Source organism: Rhopilema esculentum, chromosome 16, assembly GCF_057945365.1.
Source record: "Rhopilema esculentum isolate cy_ngs chromosome 16, ASM5794536v1, whole genome shotgun sequence".
NCBI lineage: Eukaryota > Metazoa > Cnidaria > Scyphozoa > Rhizostomeae > Rhizostomatidae > Rhopilema > Rhopilema esculentum.
The window spans coordinates 10,309,398-10,329,081 of record NC_142830.1 but is presented as its reverse complement, the minus strand read 5'-3'; the positions used below and the strand labels follow the sequence as shown (position 1 = coordinate 10,329,081).

The window sequence follows — 19,684 nt, the reverse complement described above, 5'->3', positions numbered from 1 at the left end:
GTTATCAAAGAGGGACTCAGCCCCTACGCAACCTAGCTCTAAATCCATGGGTAAACTACCAAGATAGCTACAAACTTCGTTGTGTTATCTACTCACAGTCTTGTGATCTGAATTTTCCAAACGCATGCTCCTTCTCAACACCAGGATAGACGTATTTCAACAGATCCAAATCAAAGATCCTTAAAAAAAATAATAAAACGGCGATAGAAACAGAGAATATAGCGAGTCATTCTTTATACTGGAGCACTGGGTGTGTGACTGGAAAAATCATAGGGATGCATGAATCATTGCTGGGATCAAGAGATTTGAATACTTGGATGAGTTTGTAGGCTAAATTCAGATTATCATATGAGGGGGAGATCTTTCCTATTTTAAGAACAAGTTCTGGAATTTCAATATAATTTTGCATAAAGAAGAAATTAGTGTTATCATGAGAGCTTTTCATACCTGTCTGCAAGAGATCTGATGTTGAAATCCTTCGTAGTCCACGGCTGCACATTCCATATATCAGCGCCTAGAATAAAAAAAAGGCGCAGATTCATTTTAAACCGAGTCCAGAAGAAGTTGAAAGAGTACGGCTGACAATCGTGAACAGAATATCAAAAGCAAAAGGATTCGTTCCGTGCATTGCTTTCAATTGGAGAACAGTTTTAAAAGTTTTGGCTCATTGACAAGAGAAGGGTTAACAGCTTTTCTACGCCGTTTTCTGATGAACAAGGTTTCGAGTAGTGGCATAGCAAGGGGGTGGCAAGAGGGGGCGGACGCCCCCCATCCAATGGCAAAAAACTTCTCTTTGAAAAAGAGCGTTTTCTGATGTTCAAAAGGGTGTGGTCCATTAATTTCCCCCTGCTCAACTCGCCTTTGCCCCCTAAGCTCACCATTCTGGCTACGTTACTGGTTTCTAGCAGTGTTCATTCAAGAATAAAATAAGCTTTTTCCACGTGAAATCCACGTGAAAAAATAAAACAGCAGAAAAAAGGGCTCACCTCCCCCTTCTTTCTCAATAACCCAAGCAATGCTGACCCCTCCAACTTCTCCGTCACTGAATCTTATTATAAACGTCCCAACACACATGTCATTCAGTTTCTTGCGAGCCTCTTCTCTTGACATGAACTCAAGATATCTAGATGTGGCAAAAAACAAAGTATAAAGCAACAACTATTTTTCATCAGGAAATTTGTACTATTTTACAATAAGCCTGGGTCAAGGGTCTACATTTTCAATGGTAGCTAGGGTAGGGGGGGATCCTTCTGATCCTCTCCAAGTAATTCAGCTCATGATAACTATGGTAAAATGTCGGATTAAACTTGATAGTATAGACAAGTCATTCTGTACAAAAAACTTGACTGTTTATCAGGAAGTCTATGAAGAATATCGACATTTGTCTCTTTGGAAAGGTTCCATGTCGTTTCATAAAATAGTCTTGTACATCTCTTTGTCTTCTTGCAGACAGGATGAACTAAACTGAAAGAGACCTTTACTATGCCTTTTATGCCATCAGGGGTCATGTAAAAAGAGATAAACACCTAGATAGGGTGTTGTTTTGCAGAGTAATCCAATTAATCCTTTTCATTAAACTCCTGAGAACATTGAATCTTTTCGAAAGTTTTCTGTCTTTTTTTACTGAATAGAATGACTGGACTTAACATTCAGAAATACAAAACAAAAATGCAAATCACCCCTCTTTCCAATGATCTTTAAGATGCCTTTTCACCACCTCCATTCCTGAATGAAACCATTCCCAGAAAGTAAAATTGCGACCCTTCAACGGCTCCTAGCAACAAGAAGCAAACCTTAAATCACAACAAGTCTTGGATAATTAAAAACATATTTACAAAGGATTTAACAATACCGATGTTGGTTTCTAAACAAAGTAATGGTTAATGTAGTCAGACCCCCGAGAGCTTTTCTGGGGCCTAGGGCAAAATGAAAGATGAGGCCCGTGATGACGGTCGTTGAAACTGTGATAGTTATCGTTATTCTTAGAAACATTGCCATAATATTTTGAAGTCCATATAAGACTCAGCTCGAATGCCTTTATACAATACTAAAAAGTATCTTTGCTAGCAAGCAAAGGCTTGAAATAGTCTGGTTCTTACCTTATTAAATGCATGCCAAGATACCTTCTTACGGCTGCTTTGGGATTTCTCACAATCTAAGATGCGAAAACTCAAGATTCAATAGGAAAAAGGTACATGCAGATTAATTGTTTGATGAAGACCTTCTCAACTAATACTGAAATAAATGGTCCTCAGATTAAGTGCCTCTCTAAGGGGAGGGCAATTTTAGGGCACAAAACAATCTGTAGACGCAAAAATCTGTGGCCAAAAAGACTTTTGCATCAGACTGTCTTTGCAGTCAATTCCCGCTTACGAATCCTACAAAATTCAAAAGCATGAAACTTTTGTCTTTAAATTTAGGAATTACGCTTGTATTCCTCTCTGTATAGGCAAATCATATGGCAGAGACAGCGATCCGCCGGAAACAACTGCCATAATCTGCTACATGGTCGAAGTCATTCGAACATTGCGTTATTCGTGTGGCATCATCAAAGCTTTCCGGAATCAGTCGTTTGACAAAAATCTGAATATAAAATCGTGATCATAAGATACACTTATCTCACTGACTGCAAACCTGACACCGTGAACAAACAGAAAATGTTGACATTCCTAAAGATTTCTGCTAAATTACAAAAAACAACATACTTTGAAACAATTTCGAGCCTAGATATTCCAAATGCTCTTCTTTCAAGTCACACTCTGTCGTCATTGCCCATCTTGCATTAAGAGCGAAGGACATTTCATCCCAGTCGACTTCCTCTGGCACCTCGAAAGGTTCTCGGTCCTGTTGAGTCCGGCACAAAAATCTTAATACAATCTACGATGTTGTCAAATGAAAACTGTTCACAAAAATTGCATCTTTAGAATCAAGGGCCATATTTGGCCACAAATTCTACTAACACACATATACCATTGAAAAATACCAACCGGGTTTGAAAAAAAGTTGTCCCAAAATATCGTTGCTTCAGAATTTGGGCCTTGGTTGCCATGCACAACAACCACAACTGGTACAGACATACACTAAAAGAAAAATAGAAACAGAAAATAGATAATTGCGATGGTATCTAAGAATTAGCAGAAACTATTATTCTCGCACGTATAAATAGTACTGTAGCGACAGACAGAAGGGCAATTATTGATCAAATTTGGCTAGTCGTTTTAGTAGTGTTTGAAAAATACCTAGCTATTTAAAGGCATTGAGAAGTTTGGTTGAGAAAACATTTCAAGGCAACCAGTTAAAATGAGCTCAAGTTATTGGCAAACTTGATAGCAAATACGTTTCAGCACAAAGTTGCATACATAGCTTAACTACAGAAATAAGAAATATAATACGAAATAAGCACTTTAAGTTTGCCTATACGATGTTGTTCAACATGTATTGATGTATCCGGGTATCACAGCTGATGCACTAAACAAGTTCACATAAAATTGAATGTTTTCCTACCAATTAATACCAACACAAAACAAATAGAAATTGTTCTCATGCTCAATTTTGATGGAGCTTCCTTACCATAACTGGAAGCTTTTCTCCTCCAATTGTTATCGCTGCAGAGAACACCAAACAGCTTTTCGCTTCTAGCACAGACTGAATTGAGAAAATATTCACATAAATACAGAGATGGAATCAGGCAACAATTGCAAATTTGTTCTACTCCGACCACAGCAACACATAAACGCATTCAGTAAAAATATTCTCACACCAAAATTCATAAAAAAGAAGAATAGTAGGGTGCAGTTGTACACTGAACAATTTAAACATCATCTAGTACTAAAATTTTCGAAGATTAATGATACAAAGATCTAGCCATCGATTACGTCATTATTGTGACAAACCACTCCCATTTTTAAGGAGCTGGTCGTTAGAACTTTCAGTTGGTCGACAAAACATTTGTTGTCAGTAAGATCAGTGGACAAAATAAGAGGCTTTTTTCGTCTGCTTCTTCATAAACTAACTTTTCATGACCCTCTCTCAGATACAGCCCCCTGTCTTGACAGTGAAGGTATGTCACAGATCATCATCTCATGAGGACTGGGCAATCAAATAGCTAGAAAAACAAACGGTTAAAACGGTTGAAACGGTTAAAACGGTTAAAACCTCTTGTCCTTTTCTGTCCTGACGCTTTATTTTCTTCAAGGACTAAAAGAAACAAGAAAAATTTTGTCACCCTCAAATGATTTATTCTTTAATAAATGGTCAACAAAATACATTTGAAGCTTTAAAAAAACGTTTTTCGCAAAATTTCCCTGCTTTTCCATCACAACTAAAATAAATAAAGATCATTAAAGATCCACCTAATGAAAAACGATTTAAGGAGCACACGCAAAATAGACTCAATTGTGTGCTTCTTAAAGCACTTTTTATAGATATACCATTGCAGTCAAAATTTTCCGTTTAAATATTTCTTTGTTCCTCAAAATGACGCGATTGGGAAAATTTATAGAAGAATACAGATGAAATCAGTGTCTGCAAGAAAAGGGTCAAAAAAAGAAAACAAGTATCGGTTCTTGAATTCTCATGACTTAATTTTATCAATCGTGATATCCACTGAATGCCTTTAATCACATCTCCTAAATCATAAGTTGTTGAATTTCAAATTCAGCCTGTTTGACATCATGTCAATTGTAATGCAAAATGTATTTGTTGTACTTTTTCTCCATCAGCATCCAAAGGTAGCTTTTAGGACACTGAGAAGCTTATGCTCATCGAGCAGTGTCCTGGTCCTTCTTCTCGGTGTGACCACACTTCGTGATTCCTACGCCTGGAACAACAGAGAGCTGGCAACTCTCCTCACTCTCGGTGAAGGTCTGGTCATGACAGAGACACGAACCCAGACCCTCTAATCTATAGTCCGTGACCTTAGCCTCTGAGCCGTCCTCGCACCAGTAATTGAAGGTATAGGAGAAACACGACAAAATGAATAGTTTGGAATGAGGAACTTACCAAATTTTTAAAGTCTGCATGTAGCGCATTCAATTGCTGGTCGTACTCCATTACCTAAGAACGCAACATAAAGTCAGCTCAAAGCAAACATACAATACCCGAAGCATATCCTACTAACAATTAGTAGCATAAAAGCTCGAATCTTTCTTGTTTAAAGTATATTGTCTGGTAATGTCACCTTGAAATGATAACGCCAACAAATGCTAGCACTTGGTGTAAAATTTCCCTACACAATATTTTCGATTGCTGATATAAAACTGCTGCAGAATATCAAAAACTAAACGTTGGCTTGGTTATAACTTGATTCGATATAAATATATTCAAGAAGGGTAGCCCATCAGCTAGTGGTGATTTTGAAGGTGCATTCAGTCTAAAATACAATACATTTCTAAAGATGATTCTGAAGAAAAAAAAAGTCAACTTTCTAGTAAAGCGCTAATTACAATATAATTGAATATGAAACATTCAAGTATTCAAAAATATTTTCCTAATTCAAATTCTTCATCTAAAATGATTAGAATCTTTGATTTAAAAAAGGCCTTTTGAAACATAAATCGACGATGCCTGTTTAGCTGAAGGAGAATTAGGATTTACCATTTTTGAAGCTCAGAATAGGGTTTACCATTTTACTTTCAGTCAACGGACAGTTTTTCATATAGCATATGCTTGTATTGAAGTTTGATTGTCTAAAGTTTAAAAACTTAGAAGGGACAAAAATTGTTTCAGATGAAACTTTTCACCCGCAGTCGCTAGCCACAGTGAAATCCCTTAAATAAATATGAACTGACATAAAACCAACAAAACGTAAATGTAGACTAAAAATTATATTTCTTAATTCCAATTTACAGTCCAAAACTGAGTACAAAGAAGTTTTCCTGTTAAAAATTGTTCAAAATGTAAGGTGAATAGGGCATTCATTTATAATGTATTTCCTTTGGCTACCTAATATCTTTTCTCAGGTCTTAATCGAAAGCCAGCCTTGTGGAATTGTACTTTGTCTCTTGGCTGGTATCATCAGCATAAATTGTCATAAATTGTCATGATTTATCTTTTGTTGAAAGTTTTTAACACCCACGGGTGCAGATCTTCCGTGTCAGGCCTAGCAAAACTTTTTTCGTGTATGAGAGAAACTACTTATTACCCCACGTACCTGCATTTTTTGGGCAAGCCAATTAAATATTACCCTTGGGTTACCATCATAAACAGATAACTGATTGACGCTAGTGTTAACAATTATTGAGCGACGCTCTAACAAAGCTCGCTTGAAATGTCATAATAAATAGCAAAGTCAACTCACGCTTCTGTTGTTCAGAATTTCACCACAGCTACCAGTATCTCTATTGAAGATAAACAAATATTTATTACAGACCTGGTAAGTGTCCTGGTTTTTAATCTAAATCTCCCGGTTTTTAACAAAACTCCCCATATTCCGGTACAAGTAATGTCGCGGTAATACCAGTAAAAACTTATTTCCTGAATGATTTCAAGCGAGCAGTTTAAAAGGTCTATCCTAGACTTTCACATAATAAAAATTCTTTGAAGTTTGGAAAATTATCTGTAATACCAAAATAGTAAAAAGTGGACGTTACGACGTAAGATATAACGTTTAAAAGTTGAAAAGAAGCTTTCAATTCGTCAAGTATTTTCAAACAATTCGTCAATTCTTCTCCAAAACGTCAGGTTCTTTCTGGAAAAATTAAAGCCCTCCAAGTTATTCCGGTTGCTCGGAAATCTCGAACATAGGCTCAGTAACGATTTCAAACGACAATCTTTTATGATGCAAAATATAACTGATAATATATTCCAATTATTTGTTTTCTTGTGTGACTTCATTTGACAAACGGTTTTTTAGCTCCTCATAAAAAGGGTTCTGGATACATTCACAGAGACAAGAGTTCTTTGATGGAGCTATCACAAGATTTTGATAAATCGGCAAAATTATTAAAAACTAAAAACTGAACGATGAAATATAAAAATCAAGCGAATGAAGCCTTTATTATTTTTGGGGTCCAACAGAGTAAAATTCATGCTGGATGGACATTGAAGAATGATTAGCGATTGCAACCAATCAGAGACAGCGTTGGATGATTAGAAACCTTATTGTTTAAATCAGCCAATCGTTGTGTAGATATATTGCCTTAAAAGGCATAGCAAACATTAATGAAAAATACAAGCATACTCTATCGTCTTTCCATGGCATAGCTCTTTGGCTTGCTTCTCACTAAAATTTAAACAAAATAGTTCAATGTTGATGTCAGTTCTGTTTATAGTACTATAAGAGATATCAACAACATTAATTCACTTCAAATCGAACAAACCCTTAAAAAATATGTTACAATACATTAAATTTTCGCACATTGTCATTAGTAGCTCTCATTCCCCATCTCTCATATAAATGATATTTCACATGGTAAGAGTTTCAATATTGTCCAATTAGATTTTCATGATAGGTAACTCTTTATATCCAATATTATTTTGAGAATAACAAGGTGTTCCAAGAAATATAAGCTAGGATAGAAGATTAAATAAAAAAAACGATCTACCTCAAAATGGTTGTAACAACTTCTGGGCAGTTAAGCTGCAAATTGAGCTTGGTACCAACCAGCAATCTTAAAGAAAAAACATATCAATAAAAGGTGTCGTAATAGTTAGATACAAGGTATGGTACACATTGGAACACGAAACTTTAAGCAGAAAAAAGTGCCAAATACCACGTCTTATAAAATTGCTTTTGGAAAATCCGACTTTAGATAAAAAAAACCTGAAAACAAGCATTGAATACTTCTAAAAGGGCAAAATTTGTTTAATCTGTTGCAAATTAATTGAGATATGGCCAGTTAAAGAACTGGGATTCGCAAAGAGATTTCTTTTACTTTGGCCTGGTTTATAAAGTTTCGAAAACAGAAAATTAAAATTATTTCACAGGAAAGATGCTGTGCTCATTCAATCATATCCCAAGCAATTTGCACACAATAAACCGGATTTGTCTATCTAAAAGTATTTTATAGTGCTCCAAATTCAAAAACTATAAAATATCTTTGTGACGTCACGAGTTCGGAACTCTAAAAAGAAGAAATAATATAACTAACAATATAAATAACGTAAACGAAACGAAGCAATTAGAATGAAGATAATTCCTGTTTTAATGAATGAAACAACAAGCAACAAGTAGGCCGTCTTGATAAATTTTACAAAATTCAACAAGGGTAGAATTTCGCATACCTAACAGACGCTTGAAATTTTGTCTGGGTTTTCAGAACCTGTGGTGGCTGCTTGTCAACAATAAATGACCTAAAATGGGAAGACATGACATACAGGATTAATTTAATAGATGAAACACAAAAACACCAAGCAAAGGGAACGATACACTTACAGTGTGGATAGAAAGAGGGTGAGAAAGGTGCAAAAAAATTGATATGTTCTTTACTAATTAAAAAATAATTAAAGAAGGTCAAACTTACACAATTTAGTTTTTTACATTAATAGATTGAATGGAGACGAAATGGGAAAGAAATACGAAAGTTTGCTCTGAAGAAAAAATATGATTAACTGAACCAACGATAATAAACAAAAAGTATGCAGCAAGCCAAAAATATAAACATGCGAAAATTCCAAACCTACCATTACTCACCATTAGCAACACTTTACCAAGAAAACATTGCTACTTTAAAGGTGGTCTCTTAGTTAGCAAGGGTAAAGACAACTCATGTTCTTTTTCATGCACGCAAAGGAATCGTATTTCAAGAAAGCATACCTCTGGATTAGCTTTGTGAGGCTTGATACTGCGTCTGCTAAAACCCTTTCGGTTTTATCCTTTTCATCACCATTCCTTATAATTGGTAGAGCATCAAAAAGTAACTTGAACTGCAAGACAGAAATAAAGTGCTCAATGTAACGTCAACCTTTCCAAAAGTCACCGTTCTTTGCTTTCCACATTTAGGCCATAAGTCAAACATTAACAGACATTCTATATAAAGCCAAAAATACTCTGTCCTTTGTTACAAACACCCATCAACCAACTCATGCATGCCTCGCCTTACAAAACTAGCCATGAAACACAAACGAGTAAAATTTGTAGTGGAATACCTGCGTGCACAGTTGGTACATGGACCACAATGTGTCTGTTAAGGCTTCAAACCTAAAATTAATACAGAGATAAGAAGCATAAATAGATTCTGCCAAAAGCTGCCAATTCATCAAGCTTTAAATATGAAAAAATAACGGAAAAGTTGTAGAGTGGTTGAAGCAAATAAGAGTTTAACAGAAGTAGACCAAAAAGCAAAATTAAAAAAGCTAATTAAAACAATTTCATAAATTAAAAATTAGTTCTCTTTTTCACTCTAAAATAGACGATATATCACGAAAACTTTATTAGCCAAATAGAATATCAGCTAGAATATGATGATATATCACACACATTTTATTAGCCAAGGTAACTTTACATCCTTCAGATTTGACAGACTCACACAACTTCTTATATCAATGCATTTGATATGTTTTTTTGCTAGAATATAATTGCAGAGGCAAGTAGGTCAGTCCTTCGACATACCAGTTTTGCAATTCGTCAAGTGGGTCTGGCTTGTCTCCTCCACTGAGTGACTTTTGCTGATTCATACGCCACAAAAACAATTCTTGGTAAACCTTTTGGGAAACCTGTTCTATCTTCAAACTAAGACTTTCCAGCTGTATAAAAATCGCCTAAATGAGAAAATAATTTAATGAAAAGCTACTTATCAAATTTAGAACAGCGTAGTACAAAGCAGATAATAAATACTGTTAGAGAGATGACACTTAAAGTGAAATGATTGTAATAAATAGTTCATTCGAATATGGGTCCAGAAATGAAAAAGGACAAATGAGCATCACATGCAAACTTAATATCCAGCAATACATTCAAATGGAAAACAGCTGTTAACAACAGGCTCATAGGAAAACAATTGTATTATCTACCAGTATTTATTCCGTATATCATTACAAGACTATAAACAATTCTGCAGTAATATAACACTTTCAGTATAACAGTACCAATTGTCGAAAGCATACCTCACGGTCATTGAGGATTTCAAGGGCTTTTTCTTTCAACATGTTTTCAATATCAGCTTTCCTCTTTTGCAGTATAATCATCTAAAATAAGTGAGAAAGATATGAAATTTTTTATTATAGCAACAGGAGGCTTACAATTTTCTATAATTTATTTAGTTATTATTAATACTGTTCTAAATGGCGTTTTTTGCTGACAATAATCATCTCTGCCTTAAAGGAATTAAATGCTAATAAATATTTCTCTGACAAGGAACATTTTAGATTTAGTAACAACAAGGGTTGAAAAAGGTAGCAAGGATATCTAACAAGAGGCAAGTCTCACTTAAATTTAATAGGTATATTCTCAGAAAAAGAATTGAAAGACAGCCTCTATGAATAAATCAATTAGAATAACAAACAAATGTGAAAAAAGATGAAAATTTTCAGCATCACTAACCTGGTCTTTAGTATCACGGCGCTCTGTGGCCTTGCTGATTTCCACTAAAAAATCGATATCAGTCATCTCAATGACGTTTCAAAGAAAGGAAAGCGTTTTCTAAGAAATTCAAATGAAACGTTGCTTCTGAATGGAAAACACAGGAAAGGACACAAACTAGATATAATTGAATGAAGTGAGATGTCAAATAATGTGAAATGTCTTCTTAAAAAATTAAATGAATTGATATCTTCAACTGATGACTGCTTAGGTCGCTACTGCCACTAACAAAGGTGATGATAATTGACACTGATGAAGATTTGATGATTATTATCATTGTTATCATCACCATGAAACAACAACATGGTTTCTCTTCCCACAGTCAACCAGACTGCATGTTCACCCTAGAGAACTGGTTTCAGTTTTCTAGATATCACGAGAATCATCTCCGTTTCATGATCTCCAAACTATCCAGCAGAAATAAGTCTTGGAATAATCCCAAACTTCTTCAATTCTAACGATTTCTCCTACTGACCACTTCCAAAACAAACCAAGGACAAACAAAAATTTTTGTGTGCTTGTAACAATCTTTTATTTGTAAACCCAGCTAGCCAGCCAATTGCAAATCATTTTTGTAATTTTGAAATTTGTAATTGCAGTTAAAGTTGAATTGAAAATGGAAAGTTTCCATTATGATGAGTATGACGATTTGAGATAATGATTATGATGATAAGCATGCATATATTATGATGACTGATGGTGATTTTAGTAAAGATGTTGATTATGACAATGATCTGAACATTTTCTAGCCAAGGACATACCATCAACTTTGCATATCTCTTGGTATCGAATGACAAAATCTTCCTGTTGCTGTTTATAGTTTTTCAAATCCATGTCAGTTTTCTGCAAAAAATTAAGCACAAGTAAATTTCAATGAAAAAAGGCAATGATATGTTAGAGCTGTGTCTCAAAATTTCCTTTAAGTCAAAACAATATTCTGATAGTTAATTAAAAGCTTCATACAAATCATAAAGAACCCCTATTAACTAAGAAATATCAAATATCAGCTTTAATAATTTGCCCATCGTGACAATGCTATCAACAAGGTTACTGTTTATAATACATGGGGATAAGAAGTAAGGTAAAAAGCCAAGGAGTTTGTTTGATTTGGAGCACTAACGTCAATTTTCAAAAGGAAATTTAGCCACCCCCTCCCGCTTGGAAGAATGTTGGTTTACTTAAAACAAAGGAAGATATTAGTGAGGCTGTTTTTTATTGCAACTTGCATAATATTTGTCATGTTTTTGGCTGAAGGGGGCGCAAGTAATTAAAATTGAGAAAAAAATAAAATATCAAACTACAACGCAAACCTAAAGATGTTCCGAGTATTTTTACAGGCATTATCGATGCAATTTTTAGCAGAACTACTAAAAGGCAGAAATCAATTACCTGCGCCGCAGACTTGAGATCGTCAATGAATCGGCCAATATCTAAAATTGATGGGCTTTCTGGTGTTTCTATCTCCATCATCGGCGATTGCACGCTCATCGGCTGCAAATAAACATAATGGCTGAATTCCATAGCTATGCCTTTTCGCAACAAGTTAAACGATCAAAATGGATCATTTTCAGTAGTATAACATTGCAGCTCGCTATAAAGTTGCTGATATAGGTAATAGCTTGATATTGCATTGAAAATTACAATACACAGCGTCTCTAGCAGAACGTTTCATTCACAAGGGCCCTCTCTTTGAAAAAATTCGCAAAAAAGTCATTGTGTGGAAGAATGATTCGAATCAGCAGCGTGACTATTTGTTAAAGGAATTCAAGCACAGAATAGTTCAAGTTTGCGTTTTCTAAGAAGGAACTTTTATACTTATAATCAGTTTAAACTATCATCCAAGCATATAATGCCTATTGTTAACCTACTGTTATCGCAATAACTCACATATTTTGGAAAGTAGAATAAAAAAACCTAGTTGAACTTACTGATTTGCCTATTTCGATCCCTAACGGGATATATAAATTTCCAAACTTGGCATTTTGATCATAATCCGGACGTTTTATACTCTGAAGAGTGTCAAACAATTTGGAAAAGCCATTAACTTTTCCTATTTGCAGTAGACTTGCTCCAAGTCTATTTCATACTTGAGAAAGGATCATTTACTTCCCTCCTTTGGACTTCTATAGCAACTCCCCATAGACTACAGCTAACCAGTTTTAAAAAGGGTTGTGCAGGGCCCACGCCATGAATTTCAAGGTTGAGGGGCTAAGTTCTATAAATCGAACTTGAATTTAGTGCTCAAAACAGAGCCTCTTTGGAAATATTTTAGCTCGCCTAGACCCCTCCGCCCCCCCCCTCCCGGTAGCGTGGACCCTGCTGTGGGGTTGTTATCACCTACGCGAGGCTATCTGCACTAGCAGACATTCCTGTCAGTTAGATAAGGATACTATGAAACAAGAAAATACACAACCAAAAGAACTTTTGAGTGCGTCATTTGGGGGAATCATACAATTGAAGCTGCCTCACGAGAAAAAGAGTTTTCCTTTCCTTGCACTCCTTTGGTTAATCTACAAGACCCTCTACCTAAGTGATATTCATTTTAAAGACCGGGTGCGCCTCTCAAACTGTGCCTGTCGCCTATCGGAGCTGTTATCAGGGGGGGGAGGGGGCTTAAAACGAGCCAAAGACACTCAAGAGACATCTTTGTTTAGCCTTGAATCTCTGCCATATATAACAAGATGGGATACAGTTTCACTAAGGAACAAACTCTTGCATTGCTCTTAAAATGTGCTCTTAAAGAAATCAAGACCAACTCTGCCTATTTGTGTCGTGTCAAGTCAAACAATTGATCGGACAAGGAAAAACATATCAACCAGTTATGAAAGAAAATACAACAGAATTGATACCTACAGTATCTACATGAAAATTGGTTGATAAGCCTAGCTTTCAAACAAGCGACCTTTCATGATGGTGGCCTGCTAAATATTTCAAAAAAGTTCATGCTGTTAATTTTTGAAAAGCACCTTGCAAAATATAAAACAGTTCCCCATACAGATGATACATATATACTAGAGGTTTTTTCTCAACGACAACCTTCAAAAAAGGAAAACAGCTTCTGATCAAAACAACTCACCCTATATCGACGGATTCTCCTGAACTTCATTTTTCTTAAAAATTATGTCACTGCTCGGGTGTTTATAACAACTTGGCAAAAAGCCTTCTGATATTAGAATAAGCAGGTTGATATAGGAAGTCGCACTGCAAGTTTTTAAGGACGCTGCGAGGGATTAAGGAACCAAAGCAGGTGGATGTGGAAGAGATTGTCAATTGCGGGCGAAGAGGAACTTCCACAAGGAACTGCAAACTATTTTCGTTTCATTGCTATCTTGGATTCGTATTTGCGACGACATTAAGCGGGATTTCCAACATCATATGAATAATTTAGTCGATCAGTTCACAACAGTTACAAATGAATAATCATAATAATGTTCACAATCTTAGAAATCAACACCAGAAGTCGAAAATATGATGAATGAATCGTCTTTCAGTCGCGACCAATCATAATCATGATCAATATCAACAATAATGATTGTATGATAATGATGCGCATTTTTGTTCGAGAGTGATGCTCTTGGACTGCAAAGACGGGGATACCTTGTTCAACCGAAGACAAGCTTTACACGTATTTTAGTAAATTATATTGTTGACTTCGTTTTGTTCTGTTTGTAACTTCTGTCAGAAGCTGCTTGAAGTATACAAAAGTTATTTGTAATTAGGTTTTTGATAGAAAATGAAATTCTGAAATTCAACAGAGACTCATAATCCAAGGGAGAGGGATGGTTCATTGAACAGAAAACTTTCAAAATGGCTTTAAAAAAGCAAACATTTGAGTAAACTAAAGCTTTTCGTCTGAAACTCTTCCGAGTTTAAAACGTCAGAACGTAGATCTAAAACTCTACGCTAGGAGATATATATACCCAGTTGTGGATCGAAATAAGCCAATCAGAAACGCAAGCACATGACTGTGGAGGTTGCCCTGAGAAGACTTCCAGCATTTTTCTCAACGCAACAAACTTGGCAATTTTCAAGCCGCCTTCAAAGGGATAAGACAACCATGAAACTGATTTATTTTTTATTTCAACAAAGCAATCCAAATGCCCTACCAAACAACTTGAGTTTTGCTAAAGGTAGAGGACAAAGTAGTTTCACAAAGATTGCCTGGTATTTTTCTTGGAGAATGAATAGCTCCCGAAGGTTGGGTAAATGCATGGGTTTTTGTGTTATTAAGGTGCTTATTTTCAGGAAGTGATGTTTGGGAAACGATGACATATACCCCGGTCAAATGGAATGAATGGATCTCTTTGTAGCGACGAAAAGGGGCTATGCCCCGAAAGGGGCCCATGCTTGAAATTTACGCAATTTTTTTCTTTTCTAACGATTATGAAACAAGGTATATTTTTCTTATGCATCTAAGGGTAAGGATTTTTCCTGTAAGGTCTCCTAAAGGCCTGAAAATAAATATCAAAGTATTTGAAATTATTTATGTGTTATTTATGTTTAAAACCTCTTTTCGACGTACTCAAACTCAGGAATGATGTCTTAATGAATGACATGGCTGTGCTGAGGTATTGAGAGTGATTTTGCTAAAAAGATTGACTTTAATGATGCTATCGAGGTTGTTGTCTTAAAAAGCTCGTACGTGGTACTGTAAAGGTTTTGCAAATTAATGGGTGACAGTTTGAAAAAAATTTATCGGAGCGAGAAGGACTCAGAAATTGACTCATTTTTATTGCCAAGTAGATAATTTTTTTGAGCAAATTGGTAACACTGCATTCATACTTACTTTGTATAAATGCCAAAGGTTCGTGAGAAAGATTTAAAAAAGATGTCAAAAGATAAACATTTTAACCACGCTACAAAGCAGGGTGTAAAGCCCATTTTAACGTTCAACTTAAGAACAAGGGCGTTTCCAGGAACGAAAACAGGGCGGAGCCCAAAATTGTTTGCGTCTTCGGCCAAAATTGGGGCTCGTCAAGGCTTCTGCCCCGAGGCCCCGAAGCCCGTCCAGCCTAGCGGCGGCCCTTCTTGTACTGCCTCTCTCTGTTCTTGTACTGCCTTTCACAATTTTAAATATTGTGGCTGTAAACCCATGAAATACCCTTTTGAATTGGACATATTGCTTATAATTGACGACCAAACTTTTTATCCTACAGCTCCTCCACTTAGAAGCAAGAGACGCAGTCCTTATAACGGAATATTGTAACGCGAGAAAATGATGGCTTTGGAAAATTGGGCGATACCCAGTCGTTGTCCAATCGATTTGTCCTGGATTCATAGGTTTGATTTGAATCTTGCCCTAAAGAGTTCTAAGCGTTGATGAAACCATTCAGGAAACAAATAAGCTGCCTTTCTTTTGAATAAATCAGCCGCAGATATGTTGCTAAGCACTTTTGATATTAAGTTCGGTCAAGGTTTAGCCAGAGGAAAAGCAGACAATAATTTTACTCGCTTAGCAAATTCGAAATACTTTGCCAGAAAGTGAGGCCAGAGTAAGTTCTAGATCCATCAATATTCAGAAATATCTGAGAGATCCTAAGATATAACAAAAGTCTGAAAAAGAGAAAACTATTGAAGCCTAGCCTCACCTTTTCAGCTTTAATGAGGAGGTTTTGTTCGGCTGTCAGTATTTCCTTTATGGTAAGGACTAAGGACCAAGGGTTGTTTTGATATAAATCCTACAAAAAAGAAACAATTCTCAAGGAAATTGAAAAATATTAATTGACTTACTTTATTCTCCGCAGACTTCTCGTTTTTAGCATCCTTAATCATCGTGAAATCTAATTTCTTAAACCAACAATATATGCTTAGTGAACTCATTGAAGTAACCTACACAGTACTGACTAAAGTAGATATACACACAGCGCCTTATATACAACATTGCAAGCTGCTTCTGAGAATCCAGGAGGGTTTCTTAGTAATAAAAGACTAATAGAAAAGAGATTTGAAAATTTATGTTCTCGTTGAATATAAGCCGTTTAATCATATTTTTAACTAACTTCTTCAAATTTTTCAAGCTATTGTTGCAGTGTTTATAAGCCTGAAATTACTAATCAAATGCAGATTTTTTAGAGAAATGCGCAAGATAAAACCAATTGACATCATCAACACAAAACAAAGACACAAAGGACGAGACCTCAACATCATAATCGAGATTTAAAATTTTCCTCAAATTGCACAATTACTATAGATTTACCCTGCAAGCTATATTTCTGCCTTATCAACTGTGTCGCGTTCATAAACAATAACAAATTTCGAAAGAATGAAAGAATTGAGTGGAATCGTGAAAGACTGAAGACAAGAAAACATTCTTAGAAAACATAAATATTCACGGAATCCCCATAAGAAATTCTTGGAAAACATTTTGACTCATGACTAAATTATAAGGTTGAATCTGCACATTGGAAATCGCCCTAAACAATACTCAAAATGCAATCAATAATTTCATTCATTTCTGAACAGAAAACAAAAGTTGGATTTTGTGTTGAGCCATACCTGGTTGTTATGTTTGGGGATTCCCCTACCGACAATCAATATTTATACAAGGTGGAAAAAGTGTAGACTAACTGAAAACAATCCAGTTTGAACTTAAGCAAACCATAAACTAATTTGATGATTTGCTTTAAAAATCCTTTTGTATCTGGTGACTAAGAAATTTTTCCAGTGTAAATGTATTGCCATTTGTTTACTGAAAAAAGTGATGATAGAAAAAATTCACTAATGTTTTGAATCAAAGAACTGTTACTTTTCAAGAAAACAAGCTAGTTGATTAAATTTAATCAGAGCATAAAGGAAATGAAGAATTTAAAGCTGTTTGGGGCTCTAAGAGGATCTGAAAAGTCCCACTATTATGCAAAATGCCCCAGTTAAGCAAATGCCCCAGTATGATAAGGAAGTCCATGGAACCAAGAATATGTGCCCAATTTATTGGCCCCATATATTTGGGGTACAGCTTATTGACAGTATACTTTATTAACAGTTACAGGACAACAGGGACATGAAGCCTGCCCTTGTAATATTACTATTTCCATTAGTTTAATTTCCTATTTTCTCATATATTTAGCATTTGGCTCACATTTACCTTGACTCATGTATAGCAGAGCTAGGGAAATCATTGTACTCTAAAAAGTGATATCAAAGTACTCTAAACATTTGTGATTGGTGATAAGCCAAGCTTAAATGATATTGGAATCTTTACAAGAAATAATTCCTTAAAAAAGAAACTGCTATTTACTAAGGTTTAAATTGAAGAAGCTAAGGCTTAAGGAGGTCAAATTCCCAGAAACACCATGAATTTTATGGATTTTATTTTCCTTTTTTAAAATTTTGGCATCAATAACTTTGAGAGCTAATGTAATATAGGAGATAATTTCATTTAGAGACATGTGCCTTGTCAATCATTGCAAATAAAGACAGGCCTCAACTGCAAATGTTGGGAAATTTTTTCAAAAAAGCTACAGAATATAACTCTGTTAGCTGCAAGACTTCTGGATTTGAAAACAAAACCCACATTACCATGCAATCAAAACTAAAAAAATTAAAGTGCAGTAGATTAAGATACAAGGATGAACATTAAATCATTGTATCTGCAATGTGGCATCAAACAATAAATATTCCAAAAGCAAGACATTTGTGGGGGAGGGTAGGGTTAAGAAAAATTGTTTAAACAAAAATATTCACCACAAATAATAAGAGGATGCACTTAAGTCAACTGCTTTGATCAAACATTTCAGGAAGACAAACCTTTATTTGCTTCTGTAGGTCTTTAAACCTCATTTGAGTAATCAAGTCATGAGGCTAATGACAAGAGCAAAAGCATAATATTTTATTCAAAAATATAAAAGGAAAGTTTAAGTAATACACTGCTTTTTCTATTATTGTTAATGCAATAAAAATAGAGGTTGCAAGCTTGAAGGCAGTGCACAGATTCAAATTTTACCAAAATTACAAATATGTAAATAATAAATTTTAAAATGTATTGAAATATATATTAATCTAGAGGTATATTACTGAATAAGATGTTAATAGATGTATATGGCAATTTGACCTAATACAATCAGATACATAGCAATAAGTATATGTGTGTCTTGTGGAAAGTATTAAGATATTGACATGGAATTGACTTGCAAAAGAATTAACATTATGTCACATATACCTGCTGTTGAGATTTTTCCCCTAACTTTTTGATTAGTTCATTCACAAGACTCTCTGCCTCTTGGGTATGTTCTGGTATGTTCTGATCAAATATACTCCTAGAAAAGCAATGCTTGGTTTAAATATACCTATCAAGAATGTGAAAGTAATAATTAATATATTTTTGCCATTCAAGTCTTCATCATGCTACAGAATACAATAGTTTTAAATAAAAAGTATAATTTTGGAATTTCAAAAGGTTTCTCCTATGCTATTTCAATTTACATCTTGAAAAATATTTTCAGTTGAATGACTGAAGAATTCTCACAGAGCTACCCAGGCCTAGTAAATTTGGAATTACATCTTGCATTGTAAACTTTAAAAGTATCAGCACACTCTGTATCACAATAATCACTTTCTCCACATAAACGGTCATCTTTTCTTAACAATGTCAAGGCTAATTTATAGTAGCCTATACTTAAAAAAGAAATAGTGTAGCTTTGTGGTTTTTCTTATAAATTTATCTGCATAATCATTAAAACCTGCTGGATTTTACCTTAAAAAATTTGATTATTTTCCATTTCTGATTATAATAAAGACAACAACTTTTGGGAGAGAAAATTTTGGCTATATAAAATTGGACAGAAATTCAAATAAAATTCAAATTAGGTTGAAAGGCAAACATTTCATATAACTTAAAAAATTTATACATATACATTCTATGCAATGTTGCTATTGTACTTGAATTATAAATTTTTTTAATTTGCTAGATTTGTCCTTGAGCTTCAAGGAAGATACCGCCGCAAGGCGCACTTTAGGCCACCCAACAAAATTCTACGCAATGTGTTCAAAAGTTAGCACTGCATACCATGACTGCGATTCAATCCATTCAGCAAACATCCCTCTCACTTCTAAAGGGAAATTATTACTCCCATAAATTTCTCCAAGCTTTGTACGAGCCTCATCATCGAGAGTTTGGAGCTTGTTCCAGAGCGCCATCTTTCATCTCTTCTGAGGCGGCAAGGTGGGGAT

The 19,684-nt window shown here is 35.0% G+C and overlaps 2 protein-coding genes across 5 annotated transcripts in view; one reads left to right on the top strand and one right to left on the bottom strand.

Annotated features, from left to right (window-relative positions):
- LOC135682338 (aladin) overlaps positions 1–19,684 on the top strand; it is a 310,265-nt gene that overhangs the window by 77,920 nt on the left and 212,661 nt on the right. The window lies entirely within an intron of this gene.
- Positions 1–19,684, bottom strand: part of LOC135682336 (signal transducer and activator of transcription 5B) — a 24,721-nt gene extending 5,037 nt beyond the window's left edge. Inside the window, exons 1-25 of one of the 4 annotated variants that reach the window (XM_065197188.2) lie at positions 19,521–19,684; positions 18,675–18,771; positions 18,263–18,316; positions 16,108–16,197; positions 11,909–12,010; positions 11,281–11,362; positions 10,481–10,524; positions 10,045–10,125; positions 9,551–9,699; positions 9,088–9,139; positions 8,756–8,865; positions 8,224–8,292; positions 7,545–7,610; positions 7,181–7,222; positions 6,299–6,338; positions 5,002–5,055; positions 4,156–4,197; positions 3,571–3,645; positions 2,988–3,080; positions 2,706–2,844; positions 2,100–2,155; positions 1,680–1,774; positions 987–1,123; positions 448–514; positions 97–179 (exon numbers count right to left, since the gene is read on the bottom strand). In XM_065197188.2, the coding sequence (XP_065053260.2) occupies positions 97–179; positions 448–514; positions 987–1,123; positions 1,680–1,774; positions 2,100–2,155; positions 2,706–2,844; positions 2,988–3,080; positions 3,571–3,645; positions 4,156–4,197; positions 5,002–5,055; positions 6,299–6,338; positions 7,181–7,222; positions 7,545–7,610; positions 8,224–8,292; positions 8,756–8,865; positions 9,088–9,139; positions 9,551–9,699; positions 10,045–10,125; positions 10,481–10,524; positions 11,281–11,362; positions 11,909–12,010; positions 16,108–16,197; positions 18,263–18,316; positions 18,675–18,771; positions 19,521–19,651 (2,050 nt within the window). In that variant the 5' untranslated portion in view covers positions 19,652–19,684. Of the gene's footprint in view, positions 1–96; positions 180–447; positions 515–986; positions 1,124–1,679; positions 1,775–2,099; positions 2,156–2,705; positions 2,845–2,987; positions 3,081–3,570; positions 3,646–4,155; positions 4,198–5,001; positions 5,056–6,298; positions 6,339–7,180; positions 7,223–7,544; positions 7,611–8,223; positions 8,293–8,755; positions 8,866–9,087; positions 9,140–9,550; positions 9,700–10,044; positions 10,126–10,480; positions 10,525–11,280; positions 11,363–11,908; positions 12,011–13,595; positions 14,214–16,107; positions 16,198–16,249; positions 17,038–18,262; positions 18,317–18,674; positions 18,772–19,520 lie in introns of those variants that run through there. The other 3 variants (XM_065197187.2, XM_065197189.2, XM_065197190.2) reach the window with 3 other exon arrangements.